Below are 20,720 nucleotides of genomic sequence, written 5' to 3' on the forward strand. Positions count from 1 at the left end.
ATATTCTTATTTTACTTTTCTTATGAGTATCCTGCCAAGTGCCAGCAACTCCTGAACTAGTTATATGATCAGTAAGAGGATATTGGGAATATCAGATCCCCTTTCTCTTTAATTATAAGCATTCTCCTCAGATAACCCAGAAACCATACAAGAAGTGATACTTTTAGGTCAGGTTTATGAGTGTTTCTCTTTTCTGAAGGATTTAATTACTCAATTTGATGGAGTAGGTATAAATTCATATTTGAGATACAATATTTGCATAATAAGAAAAGCAAGGAGAATCTTAAGTTTATCTTCTCTACAGCACACGTTTTCCATTCTTTAGGAAAGAACACAAATAGGCCAATTCTGTAACTGCAGTCAGGACTTAGCTATAAATCTTCAAGTCTCTGCACCAGTGAAAATTCCATGCATCCTTAGCATCTCAGGAGCAGTAGTGTCCACCACAAAAATCAGTAACAGGTTTGATTCTAAAACTGGGGAGAAAAATCAGAGAAACGCTTACCTACTCCCCGATCAGCAACTGTAGGATTGTCTATCCACCTTTGAGCTTGTTCAATCTTGCCCTCCAAATGGACAGCTGCTTTAACTGGCCTTGTATTTGCTACAGCCCTGTTTGTTTTGGACTGTAAATTCTGAAGTGATGTAGCTATTTGCTTAGCCAAAGCACGGGCCTCAGGAGAGTCACCTTTCCCACTAAGGATTCAAAAAAAAGAGTGTAGTCATGTACAGATCATTTACAGATTATCTCAAATTCAGCAAGAAGACATGACAAAAGGTACTTGGTATTTTTAAATAAGGTTGAATTTGACACTTGGGTTGAGACTCTGAGGAGCAAGTCTCTGCTGTGGTACCTGGACATTACGTATGTTCAGCACAGCACTGAGGTGGGGGAAGGCATGGAACTGTCATTGCCAATACAGTGTAAGAATTGATTTCCCATTTCCATGGCTGTCTTAGGAGCAACTGCAATCATGCCATACAGATTACAAGCAGAAGAGTAAGCAGTCACAGAACAAAGGCTACATATAAACTTGACAAAAAAGTAGCACATTAAGACCTACAGCAGCTAAAGCTCAATAAAAATGTGATTAAAGCATCTGACTAATGAAGCGAGAAATACATTTATTGCCTTAGGTGAAGATCACACTTTGTACAATAACTGTCTCTCCTCTTCTGTTCTCAAGCAGCCTCTTTGCAAAACTGATACAGAAATATAATTCCTGATTCTTATCTTTTGTATCGTTTGCAGTGACAACTTAAAACACCGACAGCGATAGAAGTGGTAGATATTCCACCTTGATATTTAGTAAACTTAGCAAACAGTGATGACATCAATCTGCATAAGCAAACTTCTACTTCCCATTATACCTTGTTGTTTCAACAGTAAAAACAAGCTCACTTTTGGCTTCAGTTTCCTTCTCAAATATTCCATAGGCAGCAGAAAGAAGATACTTCTATGTAATACATCTCTGGTTACCTCTTTTTTAAGGAAGCTAGTGCAAGCTAGGCCTTGAGATAACAATCACTAGGCTGAAGAACCAAAAAAGGTTTATTTTAATCATTAATATTCTGATCTTGCTCAGCATTGTGAACTGCACATCAAAATAAATTAATTCAAATTTCACAAAATAAATTAATTCAAAAACACCTTCAAATAAATTAACGGTGACAAAACAAATACTTACTGTCGTCGCAGGTCTGACAGCTTGGCCGTCAAAGCAGAGATTTCCCCCAAGGAACGAAGGATATCATCTCTTTCTTTAGGCTCCTCACATAGTTCTGCAACTTTCCTTGCTTCAGCCATAATTCCCCGAATATGTTCTTCTCCTTCACTGCCCCCATTAGGATCAGCAAGCCAATTCTTAACAGAAAGAAGTTGTGTACAAAGGAAGTCAAAAAGTAACATTTATTCTATACATGCTTTTATAGAGAAAGAAATACCAATCAAAACTCTCAAAGTTTTAACAGAAAATACTTCTAAAAAGCAAATTCTGATTTTTAGGTACCCTGAAATTACTCTATTGCCTCATAGTTTTTCTGTTTTTTTAAAAAAGAAAAAAAAAGTCCAACTAGATAAGATCTAGCCAAAGATTTTACATTCTCTCTCTCTCCCCTCAACATTTGCCAACAATATTTTTAGAAGGAAAATTGAATCACTGCCTTTACAGACTGAGGATGTGACTTCCAGAAAGAAATGAAAGCAGGTGCTCTGGAGCCCAGGATGGTACTTTCACAAAGCTCTTCCCAAACAGTCCCATCACCATGTCATTTGATACATATGTAATATTAATGTATCTTTATATATTGGTAATAGACTTATACACATTTAGGTAAGGCATATATATAGAAGGTCCATTGTTTGATGATCTCCACAATCATCACTGACCATTGAGGGATATTACGAGTAAGAAAAATAAAGGATCAATTGAAAGAAAATGTAGCTTCATTAACATGATTTCTCTTCTGTCATTAATATGAAGTTTTAAATCCTGAATTCCACTCCCAAAACTGAGCCCAAAGAGAGGGCTCCGGTGTTAGGCACAAATAAATCTGTTCAATGTGAAACTCTTCTATTCTTTTCTCTAATAAGATTAGTTTATATGCAAATTTAGGGTGTTTCATAATTTTAATTTAATAGCCTTGAAATTTTTAGGAATGCCAACAAAACTCACCATAGGCTTAATTACTACATCAATTACTGAATTTAAGACTTTTCTTTGTTAAAAAACGTATCCTCTCTATGTTCTCCCAATCAGCTGTGTTTTGTTCGGAATCAATTGCAGTATTTCAGTACAACAGCTCTAAGAGTAGCAATGTAATCACATTGTGAAGTGTTTATTAATCACTGGTGGTACCTGAGCAGCATCAATCTTCTTTGCAATTGCCTGCTTAGAGTTGGTCATGGCCTCCAGCTTGCGGGCTGCGTTCTCCACTTTGGCAGTGAGCAAGTCCAGACCCTGGGACACCTGCTGGGCTTTCTGCATAGCCATGGGTGTAGCACCCTGTCCTCTGCCCAAAAAAAAGCACCACAGATTCAGCTCAGGACTGACAAAAGCTATTTTCCAGTGAAGAGGCAACAAAACCTGTTTATGAGTATTCCCAGCAGTTATTGCAAGAGATATTTAATCACATTTTGTTTCCTCCTCCTTAAGGAAACGAAAAATAACTGAGGAACAGAAGAAGAGATAAAAACTAAGAGCATATTTTCCCTATTCCAGAATGTGATATTAGAATTGGTTATTCTCAGAATAATGAATGTTTTTAAGGGTCAAAGAGTAAAGCTATTTAAGGATACAGTTCCATTAAAGTACCCAGGACAAGGCCTGACCTCTCCTCATTTACAGACTGTTGCAGAGTCAGAATCTGCAGGAGTTAAAATCTCTCCACATCTAAGTGAGGACAGCAAGTCAATAAAAAAAAAAAATCTGAAAATAAAATGTCTTAACTGCCTCAATCACGTGACACACAAAGTTCAGCAGAATTTGCCAATGAAGGACAAACAACCACCACATGTGATGTAACATCCCAAAGAACACCCAAAAAGTAGAATACACATGTATCTTACTGTAATTGAGGTATATCCTATTTGGAGAACAGACTTAACAGGAGAGTTTAAAATTTCCTTTCTGCCTAATTTGGAGAAAGGTCATGCGTTAGACAGCACGCAAACTCAGAATTATCTACTTGAGCAATTCTGATTATCATATTATATAATTAGTACTTCTCTTATTAAAACATATTACTCGTCAGAAAAGAAGAGATTAAAGTAAAAAAGGTAAAATACACTTCTGGCCTGCTTTTCTACAAGTTAGGAAGCGACAACTGCAATAAAGCCATTTCCATAGCACTTGTGAAGTGCCCATCCCAAGTGAGAGGCTTACCTGGCCCGGAGGTCAGCCAGCTGGTCAGTCATCTGCCCCAGGGTTTTGCACGTGCCCAGGATCTCTCTGCGCTCTTTGCCTGCACACAGCTCTCCTGCTTTGCCAGCTTCATCAAGGATCTGCCTTATGGCCTGCTCACCAGCATCCCCTGAGACACAGGGTCAGTCAGTACAACAAACAAGACCTTCCTGGACACGTACGTGAAAACTACTGACATCATCGTGTCAAGTGAACTGCACTAGGTTCAGCCATTAAAGGACATTTACCAAAAATGGAGAGAAACACCAAAAAATTCACATCCAACTTTTACAACTGACTTTGACTTCAGAGGAAGTCCACCTTATAAGGCCTTTCAACATCCAAATGGACCAGGCCTCTATCGAGTTTTATTTACATTAAAGATATATATACAAAGGTAAACAAACTCCTTATATAAGTAAAGGTGATTGCAATTAAGCGTGTTTATGGCCGATTTTACTATTAAAATGTTATATCAACACTGAAAGAAAAATTTAAAGAGATTCTGTTAGGGAAATCTCAAGTTATAAAAATCTGAAAAACAAAAGGAGGGATTTAAAATATTAGCCATGGCTGCAATTAGGTACTGTTCAATTCATAAGTTTTTGGGTTTACTGTGGGAATGCAAATTAAGAATATGTATGTTCCATAGAATACATATCTTTTAAGACCATTGAGAAGCAGCAAAGCTTTCTGGGTCATTAGACACAACTTGTTCAATTCCCAGTATCTAAAGCAAGTAATAAATACAGGCTCCTTCAGAATGATCCACTATGTAAGGGTTATTAATGTTTAAAGACCATTTTGTCTAAATAACAGAAATAATAATACCTTCAAAAACCAGAACACTTTATGCTGTTGTTTGTGTTTAAATATTACCTGGAGGTGCATTTGGATCTCTCAGCCAACCTTTTGCCTGATTCATCTTTGAATCTATTAAGGCTAAAGCTCTCTTCATGGCTTCAGTGTCCTTTACAAAAGAGAAACCAGCAAAATGATTCTCAAAATAAAACAAAAAAATCAAAGCACAAGTAATCAACACAACCAAAGCTGATAAAGGTTCTATAAAGCAGAGTCTACTTATAGAAACACATTCATATAAACAGCTCAAAACCCATTTTCAAACTAGCAGATCATAATTGCTTCTTTCCAGTTAGAACAGGCATTTTCATTTCACTCAAAATGCAAAAATTATGCATGCAATTTTAGTGGTTTTTTTCTATTTCTTTATTTACTAGTGCTTTAATTTCTAAAGTTGGAGCTCTAATAAGCACACATCTTGGAGTTAGTTCCATTTTACATCAGCACATAGAAGAGTTGTGATGTAATTGGAGTATCCATATCTGGGAACTGGCCAGTGAATTTCACTACTTACTTCAGTGTAAGAGGCTGCACATCTGCATTGCTCACCTGCTCTGCTGCCTAAAGTCAAACCATTACTGCTTACAGAAAAATAAGACCACCAGCCAATTTCTGAAAGTCTCAGATATGGAGTTGAATTTCTTTGGAGATAAACATACGTATTTACATGTGATTGTTTAAAACTCTGAACTCCTCCACCAGAAGCATCAAAGAAGCTGTTTCTTGCACTATTATGCCACTACTATCCAACACCTCTGGCTGCAGGGGAAAGTTCTGCACCGTCTGTACACTGTTCATGTGCCATCCCTCCACTAGAGGCCACAAGTTTTCTATCTTACGTAAATGTAAGGACAGTGAAAACACTAACAAGTACCTAAGTAAGAAGTTATGGAAAAGCCAAAATAGCTTTTTACCACAAATATCATGGAAATGATTTGAAATGCATCTAAGATCCCATAATTGGTACAGAGATGACACAAAGAAGCCTGGCTCTCACGTAGCATCTGAATCAGACGGCCCATGTCCAACGCTTTTGAAGAGGAGCCTACTACCATCAGTGATCAGTATCTGGCTATAGCATGTGCCATCCTGACAACACTAAAGAAATGCCACATTTCTGTGGAGTTGTTCAGTCTGCATGCTTAGTTTTAAAAATACAATACTGAATATTCTGGCATTCTCATTCAGGCATGTTGGTCTGTCAGCTGTTCATAGGGTGCTATAATATAATTCAGCAACCAACTTCCTAAAGTGTCATGTGATGCAGCTGAATATTTTTAAAGGCTCTCAAAACACAACCTGAGAGAGAGCAACAAAAGCAGAGTTATTTTCACCCAGATAACTGGGTCTCAAATCTAGAAACTGGGTCTCCAAACTTAGTTGGGATCTATTTGAAAAAACTTCCAAAAGGCAGGACATGCAGTGAGGGGTGGGAGATGGGCATGTTATTTTAAAAGTCAGCTTCTCTGCAGCTCAAGAATTGTGCATTCAATGTACAGTAAGACAAGCAAATATTCAACTATATAGGCATCAGTATATATAAATCTTTTTAGCTATGAAGGTAGGCACTACTATTCTCTGTTGTTTATATCAGACTGAAGCCACTTTAGTTTGAAATGAATGGCCTATTTCAGGCCTGTCTGCCCAGAAACAATCTGAAACAAGGAAATCACTGAATGCTTTAAAGGCAACAGATGTTTCTTATTGTGTCAATGAGATTATAGGAGTGGGCAGAGAAAAGGAGTGTTGGGAAAACTGTCTTTGCCCCTCCCTTTTTGCTCTCACAGACTTTTGCATTGTCTCAGCTGCCTGCAGAGTTGCAGTTTCAGCAGAATTACATCGAAGCCTCAGAATCTAAAGTCTAATATCTGAGGACAAAATCACAGGAGTTCCAGCTTTTGCAGGCATGATTTTACAATTGCCAGCACTGCCCCAGCAGCAGCGGGATCCATCTGTGCTGTCACAGGAATTACATAACTGGATCGCTCGGCAGGGCGAGTCTTGCTATCCTGTGCTCCTCTGCACTCATGTTGGCAAAATACTGTCCCCTTTTCCTGTTTAAATAATCTGGTGAAGTCCTAGCACAGCACTTGAAGTGTTTCAAGACAACTGCTCTTAAAGCACCAATTTCCATCTGCACAGGCCAAGGAATCCCCTGCAGCCATAGCCTGCTAAGGAGTTTCCATTGCAGTGAGCTGTGTAATGCAATAGAAAACTAGAATGCATCCTTAACTAGGTTTGTTGGCACAGCGCTTTTGTGTCTGCCAGAGCTGTGTCTGGTGTCAGATACCTGGCAAGCAACAAGGGTGTAGCTATAGGAAAGGTCTGGACTTACCAACCAATTCAGCCTATTAAGAAAGAAGGAAGATAAAAGCAGAAACACTCCATCTAAACAAACACAATTATATTGCAACTTGCTCAAGGTCTCACTGCCTTCAAAGTGTCTTGATAGTCCTGATTTCTATAGCTGTTTAAATACCTTATTCCTCCCCTAAACAGTTAAATATGTGTAAAATTTAACTCTTTGGGATTTGCCAACAAAATATTAGTTGCAAGCATGAGAATTTTTTTTAATCCTACTGCTCTTGTGCAAAAAAAATTTTTGCAGGTTTATCAGCAAAAATTGATTATTTCCTTCCTCTCCATGCCAAAAGTAATTCCATTAACAAAATCAGCACTATTACATTTTCAGAAGACAAACAATTTCAGCTAGTCAAGTTAAACAACTAGAGCAACACTATCTGAAGGGAAAAGAGCAAGCTGGATTTTTTCCAAACCAATTCCTAAAGCAAATATTATTTAAGACACTTCTATGCATCATTTCTGCCACTACCAAGAATTTTGAGTTTATTCAGGGAGAAGGTAGTATTTGCTCTGCTATGAAAAAGAACAAAATAAATCCTACACAACTCCTTGCTGGATGTAAAACAACCTCTGACTCAATAAAATGGTCTAGTCTAAGGATATCTGCATTTCATGACCAAAGAAGGCAATGTTGGAGGAAACAGGCAAAGCCAGTGTTCTGGCAAGATAGATAACTTAGTCACCATTCAGGGTTCAATCCTGCAAGATATTGGTATTTCTCAGCCTCTTACAACAGTTAATTCCCCCCAATTCCACGGAAGTGAAAGATGTTTGAATTGAGTATTACTTCAAAATAATTTTAAAATAAACACTAGTAATATACAAGAGAAAATCAAATTCCTCTGTAAAATGAAAAATTCAAGGAAAAAAGTTCAAAGCGATGAATGAAACCTAAATACAACTCTTTCCCCCAAGATTTTGTCCAAGAATAGTATTTCAATTCTAAAGCATCATACTATTTTTAAAATCCAGTGTAAACAGAGATTATTGCAATCCAGTAATAGTAATGTGCAGAGTACAGAAAGACCAACAAAATAGTTTACACCTACAGATACAACTTCTACAAAACCTACAACTTGGGCTCCATACCTTGGTCATTCTCCACCATCTCTAGACAGATTTATACTCAAGGTATAAATAACTCAAGATAGAATAACAAACAAAGTCCAGCATCAGCAATAGCATGTACAGATAAAAATTCAAGGCTGGGCATCCCCAAACACCTTACTTTATTCCAGAGAAGTGAGGGGAAAATCTTTCCTTTGACCACCAGGCATAAAACACACACAAACAGTGACCTCAACTACAACTAAATAGCTCCTTCATCTCCCTCCCAGCAAAATAGTGTCAATTGTTAGATATGCGTGCAAATACAGGAATAGGTCTGTAATAAGTGGCTGTTAACAAACTAGTTTCTGCTTCTTCATCCCACTGCATTTTTTAATTCAAAAGCTTTGTCATCACTGTTTGATTAATGCCCAGTGCTACAGTTCCAAATCATCAGCTTATCTATTCAAAAACAAAATACTATTAAAAAGTTCTCTGTTCAGAACAGAATGATACTTTGATTATACTAATCCACACAACATATCTATGCATTAAGCATAATGACCAATATTTTCCATTAGGAAATACTGCTAATATACAAACTGTTTTCTTAATTAAATCCCTCATTAATCTGCCTCACCAGCAATATGAATAAGAATTGCCTAAGCCTAAATTGCCACAACCCTTGCAATAGACATTTTTCTTTACCACAAAAATTTCCAAATCTGTTGTGTAAAATAAAACTGTATTCATATTTCATACAATACATGAATGTTTAAATCCAAAAATAAAACTGAATTGAAAAAGTACCCATATGAGACTGCAGTTTTAAGCCTAGACCTAAGTGAACCATCTGAAGGAATGCTATGGGTAAAACACTATGGAATAGACAAAATTCCTGACTTAATAAAGCTTTCTGTCCATGCAGAAAACTCATTCCTGCATGACTGGACCCTTTCTTTGTCACTACAGAGACTCATAAATGAACATAAAACATTCAGCAAGAATGTGCTGTAAAATCTTACTCTAAATTTAACCAGATTCAGAAAGAGTCTTAATGCAGATCAGCTTGCAATTCCCATTCTCAGTGACAGCCAATGCTATGCACAGCTAGATAGAGCTATTATGATTTTTTAAAACTGTGTTTATCCAGAAGTATAAATGCCAGTGTCACAGCTGGACACAGAGAAGCTGCACAGCACACAGTCTGCACACGGCACAAAATCCCACAGACATGCTTTTTTGGGTTTAGTATAAGGTAGAGGTGGAGGGTGTGGAAGAAAGCTTACCTTCTAAAGGTGAGAAAAGAGTAAGAAACGGGACAACAAAAACAAAGATGCATACAGTAGTCATAATAAGGAAGTGATAGTGACAAAATAACTCAAGAGGCAAACTAAGGGTCAAGTGCCAAACAACATAGGCCAAAGTGATTTTATGTCTTGGTTACATCAATGTTAGATTTCCTGCTAGGCTTTGTTTACTAACCAGTCTGGCTTCACGTCTCAGTAGACCTTTTACAACATTTATGCTTATTTGTTGCTCATAGCATTAACGCTTAAAAAAAATACCTTCAGCAATTTACTTCCAAGTATTCAAAGAGAACTTGGCAGGAGTTTCAGTTATGCAGCTCCATTTACTTGTAAGCCCACAACACTTATGATTCTGTCTGTCAGACCTGCTTTACAGTCTTTTAGACACTTCAGTAGCATCAGTATCACTTCAGAGCAGCACTTAGCTCCAGGTAAGTGGTTGCAGTCACTCACACAGCTGAAGACTGAGTAAGGAACCAATCCTGCCATAAGCCAGCTTACCCAGAAAGCCTTGTCAATCTAACAGATTTCTTAGAGACAAGAGGAGAACCTGAAATTTACTCTCATGTCCAGAATAAAAATGGAGCAGGGAGAAAAGGGGCAGGTGTTCAAAGAGGAATCCCCCCAAATTAACTAAAATTTCTCAGTTCCAAGTCTTCTGCACAAGGAATATGACAGCAACTTATCTTTTCTAGCAGGATCTAGAAAGAAAATCTCAATCTCACTTATGAATGCCTAGCTACAAGACCAGTTGAATGTACAGAAAAATAACTTATATCTAACTTTCCTATGTCAAAAATTATTATGTAGTGTACACAGGGAAAATACCCTTCTCTGTGTGGAATACACTATATTCCAGGACTTCCTATTGATGCTGAAACTAAAGCATGAATAAATCTGTCTTCTGTTTGACCACTGAGTTGCAGCGAACCACTGAACAACCTTCAAATTATTTCCAGACTAATTTAACTTTGCTTATTGAGAGAAAGCTCATTTTGAAAGATACATTAATGTATTTATCTCTGAAGATATTTGACCTTGTAGAGAATATATGATGGGATTACACAGTTACAAAACTGATGCACAAATACATATTTCAGTGGTCTCAAAAGCACAAGTTTAAGAAGGTAAAAGACAGTAGACAAAAACTAGACTTTACATACAAACGTAGCTACGAAAATACCTTGCTCGCCCAGGCATCTTCATCCCAGGAAGTGAGTTGCAATACACGAATTATTTCATTTATCTCAGCACTCATTTTCTCTACTGTGAAATTGCGATTTTTCAAGGCCTCTTCTATTCCCTGGCTTTTAGAATTTTTTGTGGTTACAAAAATCTTCATAGCTGTGAAAATACCAGAAATTAGAAAAGGTATATGCAAGACCAATCAGTGGTCAAGCTGACCTTCTACTGTACTTATATGGAACATTTTCTTTTGCATAGACCATTTAATCTCAAAGAGATTGTAGTTTTAATACAAGAAGCGCAGTTACTTGCAATTGATTACAGATGTTGAGGTTATTTTTAAAAAACATAAGACATCGGAACTCCAGTTCAAAACAATAATTCAGATTGTAGTAAAGACACAAAGCAAAAAATACCTGAAATAAGTACTGGCAATAGCTCCTTCACTGTATTCATGGAGTTCACCAGCATAACCCTGTGTTCCTGATGAGTTAATTCCTGTTGTCTCTCGTCAATCATTTTGGCCATCTTTGTCATTCCTAAAGATTAAAGTAATTGAACATTGAAACACTTGAGATTTCTAAACAAGAGTAAGGCATAATGATTGATGAAAGCTATATAGAAGTTTAAAACTTTTGTATTACCAGCTATTACTTTAAACAAATTCCAGATACTTCAGAGAAGTCACCTAAAACCTAGTCATTATGTAAAGTACAAAGGACAACTCAAAATTCTTGATTTTATAATCTATCAATAAAATAGGAGAATGCTTGAAATTACATGTTTTAGGACGTGAAGTCACTTAATGAACACTGGAAGCTGATTTAAGGGGGAGGGAAGGGTGTCATCTTTTCTGTTAAGATTTGATCCATGCCTTAAGTGAAGGACAGAAAAAGGAAACATCAGGATTTTGTTTGCTTGGAGATTCTGCCAGAGGTCAATAACTGTATTTATTTACACTTGATATTTGCTAGAAATATTTCAGTACCCTAGAAGCCTGGAAATAATTAAATCTGTTCTGGAGCAGATCTATTTTCAATAGCTAAGACTTGTGAGGTTTACCACACAATGCATATGGAAACTTCAGACACAGCTTCATAAAAACTTAAGATTATTTACACTGGTGCTGTTGTGGTCTTGCTCTTTCTCCTCCAGGGTACAAAACTGGAAGGAAGCTGTATATTCTCTGGCTGAATTATCTTTCTGCTGGTTAACATCTTAGGCTATCTTAACACTGGTTTCATGACATCACTGAAAAGTAGTAGGATCCTCACAATGACAGCACAGAGAGGCAAGCTGTGTGGAACCACATTTCCTTTTAAATGATAAAAACCTTAATAGATAATCATGTTCCCCTCTCTACTTCCAGCATAAAACCTATAAGCACTTCCTTGCCTTTAAGTGTACCTGCTCATACTCCTATTATTTACACATACTCCCATGAATGTTAAGTTCAGATGCCCATTAATATAACTACAAGGAACAAGGGCTACGGGCAGTAAGTTCTGTGTGAGCATGGGCTGCAGACGTTGAGCAGCAGCCAGCTCAGGTAGAGACAGAGCTTCTACAGCATTCCAGAAGCACAAGGATCACTATTTATTCAGAATACCAGGAGTTTAGAGAAGATGATTTGCAATAAAGGGAAGAAGTCTACATCTCACTTTAAGAAACTAAGACACTTAACCAAGACCTCTGTCATATATACATAACAGCAAATTACATCTGTGAGGTTCAGTGAAAAGACCCAATTGCTTGTAACTGAGCCAAACAGAGCAAACTGAAAGTTTTACTAGGGAAAACTTCCATTTTTAAGATATGTAAGACAATAACCACAGAGAAACTAAAAGTGTATGTACCAAGCCAAAGAAAAAGTTTCAGGAAAAGAGAAGATTGTCCTTTTTTTTTATCTTTTCCTCTTCAAAATGAGGCAAAAACTATTTCATTGAAGGTAATTTCTGATGGGAAATAAAAGTTTAGAGAGCACTGTAACTCCATATGGAACTTCAAAGTTTTTCCACATCTAGAAACAAGGCCAAGTATACACATGTTAAATAAAAACAGGGTCATCTACAAACATGCTCTGTGCCATGACAGCTCTTAGTAATTTCATTTATCACCTAGCCACATTACACATGTATTTATAAAGTACTAACTAAATTCCTGCTGGTTTTATATAAATATTCTTTAGTTCAGTGTAATTTTAATTCCAACATCTTCCTACACTACCACCACCACATCTCAATTTTACAGAACGCTTTTGTTGAATACCTTAGCTACTTCATGCTGAAGCTAAAGCATTTGAAATAGCAGATGACATAGATTAATAGTAGGTTTCCTCTAGAGCAATAAAGAGATAGAGACAGCAGCTCCTCACTTACCAATCACTTCCACCACTGAAAGTGAGAGTTAACACAGTGAAGTAACAAGTAGTGAAGGAGCAAAGAGCAAACATAGAATTTCCATAACAGCTGGGCTTCTGTATTGTACTTCAAGACAGCTATTTCTGCAACCTCATTAAGATGTTAATATATGACATGTAGCCTACACTATTCCAAGAAATTCCTACTGGGCCTAACTATCTCAGCCAGTGCAGACATTTTATCAGCTTAATGGATTTTTTATCTGAGTGCTTAGTTACATAGCTTTTTCAATTTTTTTGTTTTATCCTTACTAATGCACGCTTACTTCCTTCACAGTGTAGGAAAAGTACAGAACATATCATCCATGTGCACATATCATTTACCAACATTTTCTGCATTCATGAAAGAGACTGAAACAAAGAGTCATTCCTTTCAAAAGAAACTTCCAAAGCAACTGCTTTACCATTGTCCCAATGTTCAAAACTTGGGTGAGGAAGGTGTTGGAGGGAAAACAAAGTAGTGGAAAAGACTATACTTAGTATATTTATGAAAGATTGGAGCAAATCAAACCTGGCCCTAAATTCTTTGTGTAAGTCACCAGATCCTCCATTGTCTCTACCACTTCCGCCACAGTCAGATATTCCAATATTCCTTTGCAGACACGGATGATTTTACGGACCTAAGAGAGGAACAGTCCATTATTTCTTAGGTAAAGCTAAGTTTAAAAGGAGTTGTCAGGTGAATCCCACAAAGCATTAACTTCACAAAAATCAATTCATTTCCTAAACACTAGAAAGAGAGATTAAAAGCTATTAACGTCCTTGAAAGTTTTGTAATACTTCTATTAAAAACCATTTCAGAGGAACCTGCTAACAGCTGGTTAAATGACACAAAGATACCATGTTAGACTACTCAGAACAGCAAGAAGTGCAGCACAATTCCATAAGTAAATAAACTGTTGCAGAATTAGGATTGACATCAGCATTTCTAACAGCATGAGCTTTATTTCTTCACTTAGCATGATCTATCTTAGTCAGAAATGAGCAAGGCTCCACATCCCCAGAAAGAACATCAAAACTATGATTTGTAACAAAAAAAAAGTTCAAACACAAGACATTTATGTTTCCTTGCAACTATAGCTTTTTTTTTGTTCACATGAGGATGGATAAACAGCACTTCTGAGTTAGTTTTTGGCTTGTGCAGCAGCCAAAATGTAGCAACTGTTAGATTTATCAGAATACATCTTCTGCCTGACTAGCCAGTCCAAATTTGTATTACCTCCCATGCCCCAAGGCCAATTAAATTGCCAGAGCTAATGAGCCAAACAAACATGTTAGAAAGTGGCCTAGGGCTTTTCAATGAAGGGATACAGAAAATAAAAGGATCAGTAATGGCTAGGGTGAAGAGAATACAGAAGATCTGGCCTTCCTGAGCAATTATCACAGGCAACACCTAAACATTACGTCATGCAAAAATGCTCCTAACAAAACAGAGCAACAAGCCTTAAGCTCCTTCTGACAGAAAGGAATGCAAAACATGCTTCCAATCAAGCTGAAACAGTCAAAACCTCATTAATCTATTTAATAGTTTGGTTTAGCTAATTTAACTAGGGGCACATTTTAATTAATAATACCGTTGTGCAGGCACTTATGTCAGTCATGCTGGGATTCCTACCTCTGCTTCATCGAACGTCAGGAGCAAGTCAGATGTTCCAGAAAGGATTCCCCTTGATCCATCAATGAGATAGTCACGAGCTGGAACTGAGTAAGGATCTGCTTGCAGCATCTGGGCTGCCCGAACAAGTTTGGTGCAGGCGTTCTCCACTCTGTGGAAAGCCAGCAGACAACACCTGCTGATTAGCTTCTGTCTGTGTGACAACAGCCTTGAGAAAACTGTTGGACTTATTTTTAACTTTACCATTTGAAGCACTGCAAGCAAGCTGATGATTCTACACCTCTATAGTTTAAAAGGTAGGAATATTTATTGTATTTTTTTTCAACAAAAAGTCACCAGCAAGCATACAACCCAGTTTTTCAGAAGTCAGTCTTCCCATGTATGGAATATTTGAAGTACCCCTTACAGAGCACACATTACAGTGCCATTAAGGACAGTTCCCAACCCAGCAAAATACTTTACATTCTTCATGACAAGGGCAGGGAACAAAACAATTATTTTTTAGGACTTCACAATCAAACTAACTGTTAACTTTTATCAGCCTTGTATAGGCATTGTTATTCAAGTAACAATTGCTATTAATAAATATTAAATAACAGCTACACATTAGGACAAAATAACAGTTTTAAGAAAAACACTGTGCTTTGCTCATTAAAGCTGTAGTCCAGGTCTTCAGAATGTTAACAATCATAGAAAGAGCATTTTAAATAACCACAAAATATAGTGGTAAGGTACAATGTTCAAATGCAGCTTGCAATTCCAGACATAAAAGCAGAAAGAAGATTTTGCAAGGTATTGCAGTATGTAACTACAATAACACAAAAGGTACTTACAACAAGAAGATGAGCTCTGACATTAGGTTCCATCAAACCATTTAACATAGCAATTTTAAAATACCAAAAATTGGAACATTGAAAATGCTTTGATTTTGCTCTCTTGTAATTACTTTGTGACACCTTTGGAAAATAAAAAATTTAGACTTCCTTTTCATGTTAGCTATGCTACTCATGACTGCACTTAACTACACTGACTGCACTTTCCTCCACTGCCTCCCATTTCATTTAAGTGTAGTATAATGCATAATGCTCTGTGCATGTGAATGCCTTCTGCTCATTCAATAACATGAGGTTCCAACAAACATAAAACACTTTTATTACAGCAATGCTACCTCTTATGACCACTTTTGCATGCTTGTCACATAGCCCATTTTCTACTGGCCACTTGGCCACACTCTTATCATACTTTTATTAAAGCACTTTTGGAAAGTTCCAGTTAACCCATTTTCCCCCCCATGTTCTTTGCTAACACAAATATTAGACCTTAGTGGTTACATCTAAATTTAACTAGTAGAAATAAGACACTATTACAGGAAAACACACTTTTGTCCAGAAAGTAAAGTTTCCAGCAAATAGCTCCCTAGAGTAGACCATATTGGACCAGCTGCATGATCATAACCTGCTCTTTTTGGGAGACATCTGCTCAGCATATCAGATGGGAGGGACTCCTAACTGAGCAAGAAAATGCAGAAGGATCTCAAGGCAGAAAGTGGAAATGGTCTGCTCATTACTATGCAATGCACTTAGTTGTGTTATCAAAGTCAAACGACTTCACTAAATTAGATTTCCTTGCTTGCTTCTCACATTTATTCTTTTCAACTCTGCCAAGAAAGGGATTAAACAAATCACCTATTCAGCAGCTCAGAGCTATAGGCTCAGAAATTTCCTACAGTTTAATTTCATGGTTATCTGTTTAATACTAGTAATTATCTCACGACTGGCTTTTTCATTTGTTGAAAAAAGAATTAACATAAATGCATATTACATCAGAAGTCACCAGAATTAATGAATATAGTGTTTTTAAAGATTCAAAGTTCTCTTTTACAGTTTTTAGGTTTAAACCTCTTAAAGGTAAATGTGTATTTCAATAGTATAATGCCTATTTTGTATAAACTTCCCAATGCACTTAAAACACTTCAGGAGTGTAAGCTGTGCACAAGAAAAGTATAGTGGTGTTTGAAAATCAGACACATTTCATCCCCTGCGAAGCACATGTGCTAGGAAGCAAAAGATTAGGAAGAAAAGGTGCTCACTGACTTCCATTTAAAAAACCCAACCAACCAAAACAATAACACAAATTATCAAAGCCCCTAAAAGGCAATGGACCACTTGTTCTATCACAAGAATCAAATCTACTCCATATTATATTGCAACATAAAAAACCAACAACATACCTTAATAAATAAGTATATTTATTTTTTAGGCATGATTACAATAAAGCTATCTTAACACCAGACAAATTCTTTGTGGGGAAGACGCTGGTCACGATATGTCTAACCATACTACTTGGGGCAATCAACCAACTTCATCACTGTTAAACGTATTCCTTACAAAACATGAGGGGGAAAAAGGTAGCCTATGCTAAACTATCATTTTAGTTTGTAGGTTTTAGGATTGACCTCTGCTTTTCCTTGAGTTCATTTTCCTGTTTAACTACTATAGTTTAGATTACTTGCAGTCTTAGAAATATAAAGTAAAAAGCAAACATTTTACATTAACAATAATTTGTTAATATATGTACCAGCAATGTGGCTATAGCTTGTCTACCAAGATAATGTTAACATCGAATAGCATTATTGCTTGATTTGTTAAATGAGCTTGTGCATGCAAGTCAAACAAATTTTTATTCTTGGTGTAAACAAATAGTGTAACCCTATTCTTTGCCTAGAGACTGCAGTTCTTCACTTCTTTACAAGAGAAGCCTAATAAGTCACAGGAACACATTGCAAAACATCTGATGTAAATTATATGCATTACTTATACTCCCTGGTGATTAAGACAATTAAGATAAAGAACTCAGCATTTTTTAACTCTAAGTCAACAGTTCCAATGTGGTTTATGTCAGTAGCAAGTGAAGGGATGCATGATAGCTTTTCAGCAGCCAGCAAGTTATTTTGCTGCACAATCACACTCTACTGAAAAGCTTTAAAGATTACCATAATATATATTTATTATGAACCCTCAATGCTGGTATCAAGTCTTTCAAAACAATAAACACATCTTTCCATCCTCCAAGACTGGTGATCCTTTTGGCCTGAGGAAATAGGAACAGGGAATGCAGTGCTAGCACATGTGTACTGCCTCTTATCCATGCACCAGTACAAATTCTGCCGCACCACTCCCTTGAAAAGGAATGCCAGTTCCTGAACTAATGCCTTAGAAACAAAAATCCCTTCTCAGGAAAACAAAACAAAAAAAAAAAGACCCTCATCTCTTTCAATTCTTGCATCTAAATTCTGTCCTTTACATCACAGTAAAGGATGAGGCTCCCTTTGTAGCTGACCTGTGACTCTCATTTGTCTCCACAACCAAAATACCCACAACAATACTCTCCCCATGTTAACAAGAAACTGTTAAAATGTACTAATTCATTTTGATATAAACTCCAGATTAACAAAAACACGTAAATGAAACACGTTATCATTCATAAAAACCATTGAACATTCCGAACTCATGTTACTTCATCTAGGTAGGATAGTGAGTGCTCTGTGAAGTGTCATTACTCTAACAGATAGCTTTGGTTCCCATTTTTACATTGTATCACAGCTCATGGAGTCATGAATTGCTGCAGAAAAAGTTCTTACATACAGCATAAAAGTGGTACTATTCAGCAGTGCTTGTGTCACATTTCTACAGTAATTTAATTATTGCAGCCTTGCACAATTTGCTATATTTTGATCAAAGGCTGAATACAGTATACCAATTAAAAAAAAAAATCTCTTTTCCCTAATTGCTTACTTGAAGCTGGAAATTAACTAAACTCCACACATCCTAGAAAATGAGCACAATCAAAATTACATGTTTGCATACAATTCATCAAGAAGCAAGAAAAAAAAGCTTTGATCTCATTTCATTAAATAAATGCTCTCCTCAAAAAATTGAGCCCTCCCTACAGCTGCACAACATCACACACCAGGAACACAGCATGAGAAATACTGTAGTGGATTGTATCAAAGGGCCATTTAGCTCAGTATCCTGTCCCCAATTGTAGCTGCAAGTAAAAGCCTAAGGAAGGTTAAGAACAGGATAAGCATTTATCATACTTCCTCTAGGCACTCTCCCATCCTTCAACTATTTTCAGTTCTTGGAACTTCCTGCAGTTTGTCTATTTGATGACCCACAATGGATCCCTCTAAGTACTTAGCCGTTAACCTCCAAACCCATAGAAGGAGTTCTAACAGTACACTACTAGCTATACAAAGGATCTCTCCCTACTGCTGGCTTACAAACTGCTGGCTTAAAGAAATTCCCCCATCAAGGTCTGCACCGGAAAAACACACGTTTTCACCTTCTCCATGCAACTCATACTTCCTTAGACATTGTCAGGGCCTCAATCCCCTCTGTCACTCTTCTCAGGCTGAAGAGTTCCAGTCTACTCAGCTTTGCCTTATACAGATGTAATTCTATGCCTTTGTTCTCCAAGCCCCTCTGTGAGCTTTTTCCAGTCCTACTACAACCTTTTGAAAATAGATTACCAGTACGTGCAGTATTCAAGCTGTGGAACAAAAATATATTGTGACATTTTGATCTCTTATTCTTTGATGATAAACCTTATGTTTTATTTACTTTTTGACCATTATGAACAGGTAAGGATGCTCTCCCCAACAGCTCCAAGACCTTGCTCACTATTGGTAATGGTCAGTTCAATCATCCTATCTGCTATTAGACCTGCTGCTCTCCAAGGCATGCATAATTTCAGATATTTAGAAGTAATTTAATCCACACGTAACACTAAGTCACTTCAATTAATAAGGTACTGTCATTTCCCAGAGTCATCCATTAACCCCTCTGCCCTGTGTTAAGACTTGGGGTCATCACTAAGTAGTTTTGCCTCACAAGTCAGCCTGGTCTCCAGAACATTTATTAACATGGTGAAAAGCACAATCCCAACCGAGAGCTCCACAGTCCTACTCATTTCCTCTGTCCATTGTCAGGGTTAACCATATCTCTTTTCTTCCACTTTCAATTTTCTCTCTTTCATACAAAATTTTTTCTAATTACCCTGCAGCTACTTCACCTTCCTAAAAGCCTTCAGACCTGCCAAGTTTAGAAATCAGTGTATACAGTATTACCTGGACTACCCTTTTCGCTGTTTGTGATATTTCTAAGAATACCAATAGACTTATAAGGCAGAATTTCCCTCCACAGAAACACTGTCGATTCACCCAAAGCACACTATATATAGGCGAGGTCTCTCTGTTCTCTAATACAGAATTTCTAATCATTTATTCCAAAAGTACATCCGACCTACATATCTCCTGTTCCCCAGAAAGTTTCTCAGGCTGTAGCATCACTTTGATTGACATACTGGTGGTCTCAAGTGACAGACTATTTCACTAATAATTCAGCTATTTCATTCTTGAACTCATGCTAATACCACCTGATCTGAAACATTATTTTAATTATTCATTTTGTCAACCAACAGTGCAATAAATTAAAACCCTTATTCATTGCCTACCATAAATACTCTCTTCAGACATCACCTCCCTACTCACTTTTATTATTTTCCCAGTTGTCTCAATGCTTCTTGTTTTGACTACCTGCCTGTTTGGTGTTTGGAAATAACAGTAAAATACTCAGTAATTCTGTATAAACTGGACAGTGCTAACAAAGAGGTTCCTATAAGTAGCAGATTGTAGAGGAAAGTTACTTCAATAGACATCTGTCAGGGGGCAATAAACAGCTTGGGAATTCCACAACAAGGTGTAATGTACTATTTTTAAGGCTTAAGACAACAGAAGGAGAAAGTCAGTTGTCCTTTACACCAAGACACATAATTAAGAATGTCTGCTACAAGGGAACTGCAGTAAGTCACTGCTCTTCAAATGTGTCAGATTTCCAGGCAGTTATGCTATCAGCTGCCTATACTGACAAATTCACATTTTCCCATGAGCCAAATAAATAGAAAAAGACTGAGACACCACATTGTCTCTGACACTTTAGGCAAACCTACAGGAGCAC

At 37.0% G+C, this 20,720-nt stretch overlaps 1 protein-coding gene across 3 annotated transcripts in view; it reads right to left on the reverse strand.

The window, feature by feature from the left end:
• Positions 1-20,720, reverse strand: part of VCL (vinculin) — a 57,330-nt gene that overhangs the window by 15,283 nt on the left and 21,327 nt on the right. For 2 of the 3 annotated variants that reach the window (XM_040070702.2, XM_040070703.2), the window contains exons 3-11: positions 14,704-14,854; positions 13,600-13,708; positions 11,086-11,208; positions 10,668-10,828; positions 4,782-4,872; positions 3,885-4,032; positions 2,859-3,012; positions 1,689-1,864; positions 506-696 (exon numbers count right to left, since the gene is read on the reverse strand). In XM_040070702.2, the coding sequence (XP_039926636.1) occupies positions 506-696; positions 1,689-1,864; positions 2,859-3,012; positions 3,885-4,032; positions 4,782-4,872; positions 10,668-10,828; positions 11,086-11,208; positions 13,600-13,708; positions 14,704-14,854 (1,304 nt within the window). Of the gene's footprint in view, positions 1-505; positions 697-1,688; positions 1,865-2,858; positions 3,013-3,884; positions 4,033-4,781; positions 4,876-10,667; positions 10,829-11,085; positions 11,209-13,599; positions 13,709-14,703; positions 14,855-20,720 lie in introns of all 3 variants that reach the window. The other variant, XM_040070701.2, reaches the window with a different exon arrangement.

The sequence above is a fragment of the Hirundo rustica genome, chromosome 8 (assembly GCF_015227805.2).
Source record: "Hirundo rustica isolate bHirRus1 chromosome 8, bHirRus1.pri.v3, whole genome shotgun sequence".
NCBI lineage: Eukaryota > Metazoa > Chordata > Aves > Passeriformes > Hirundinidae > Hirundo > Hirundo rustica.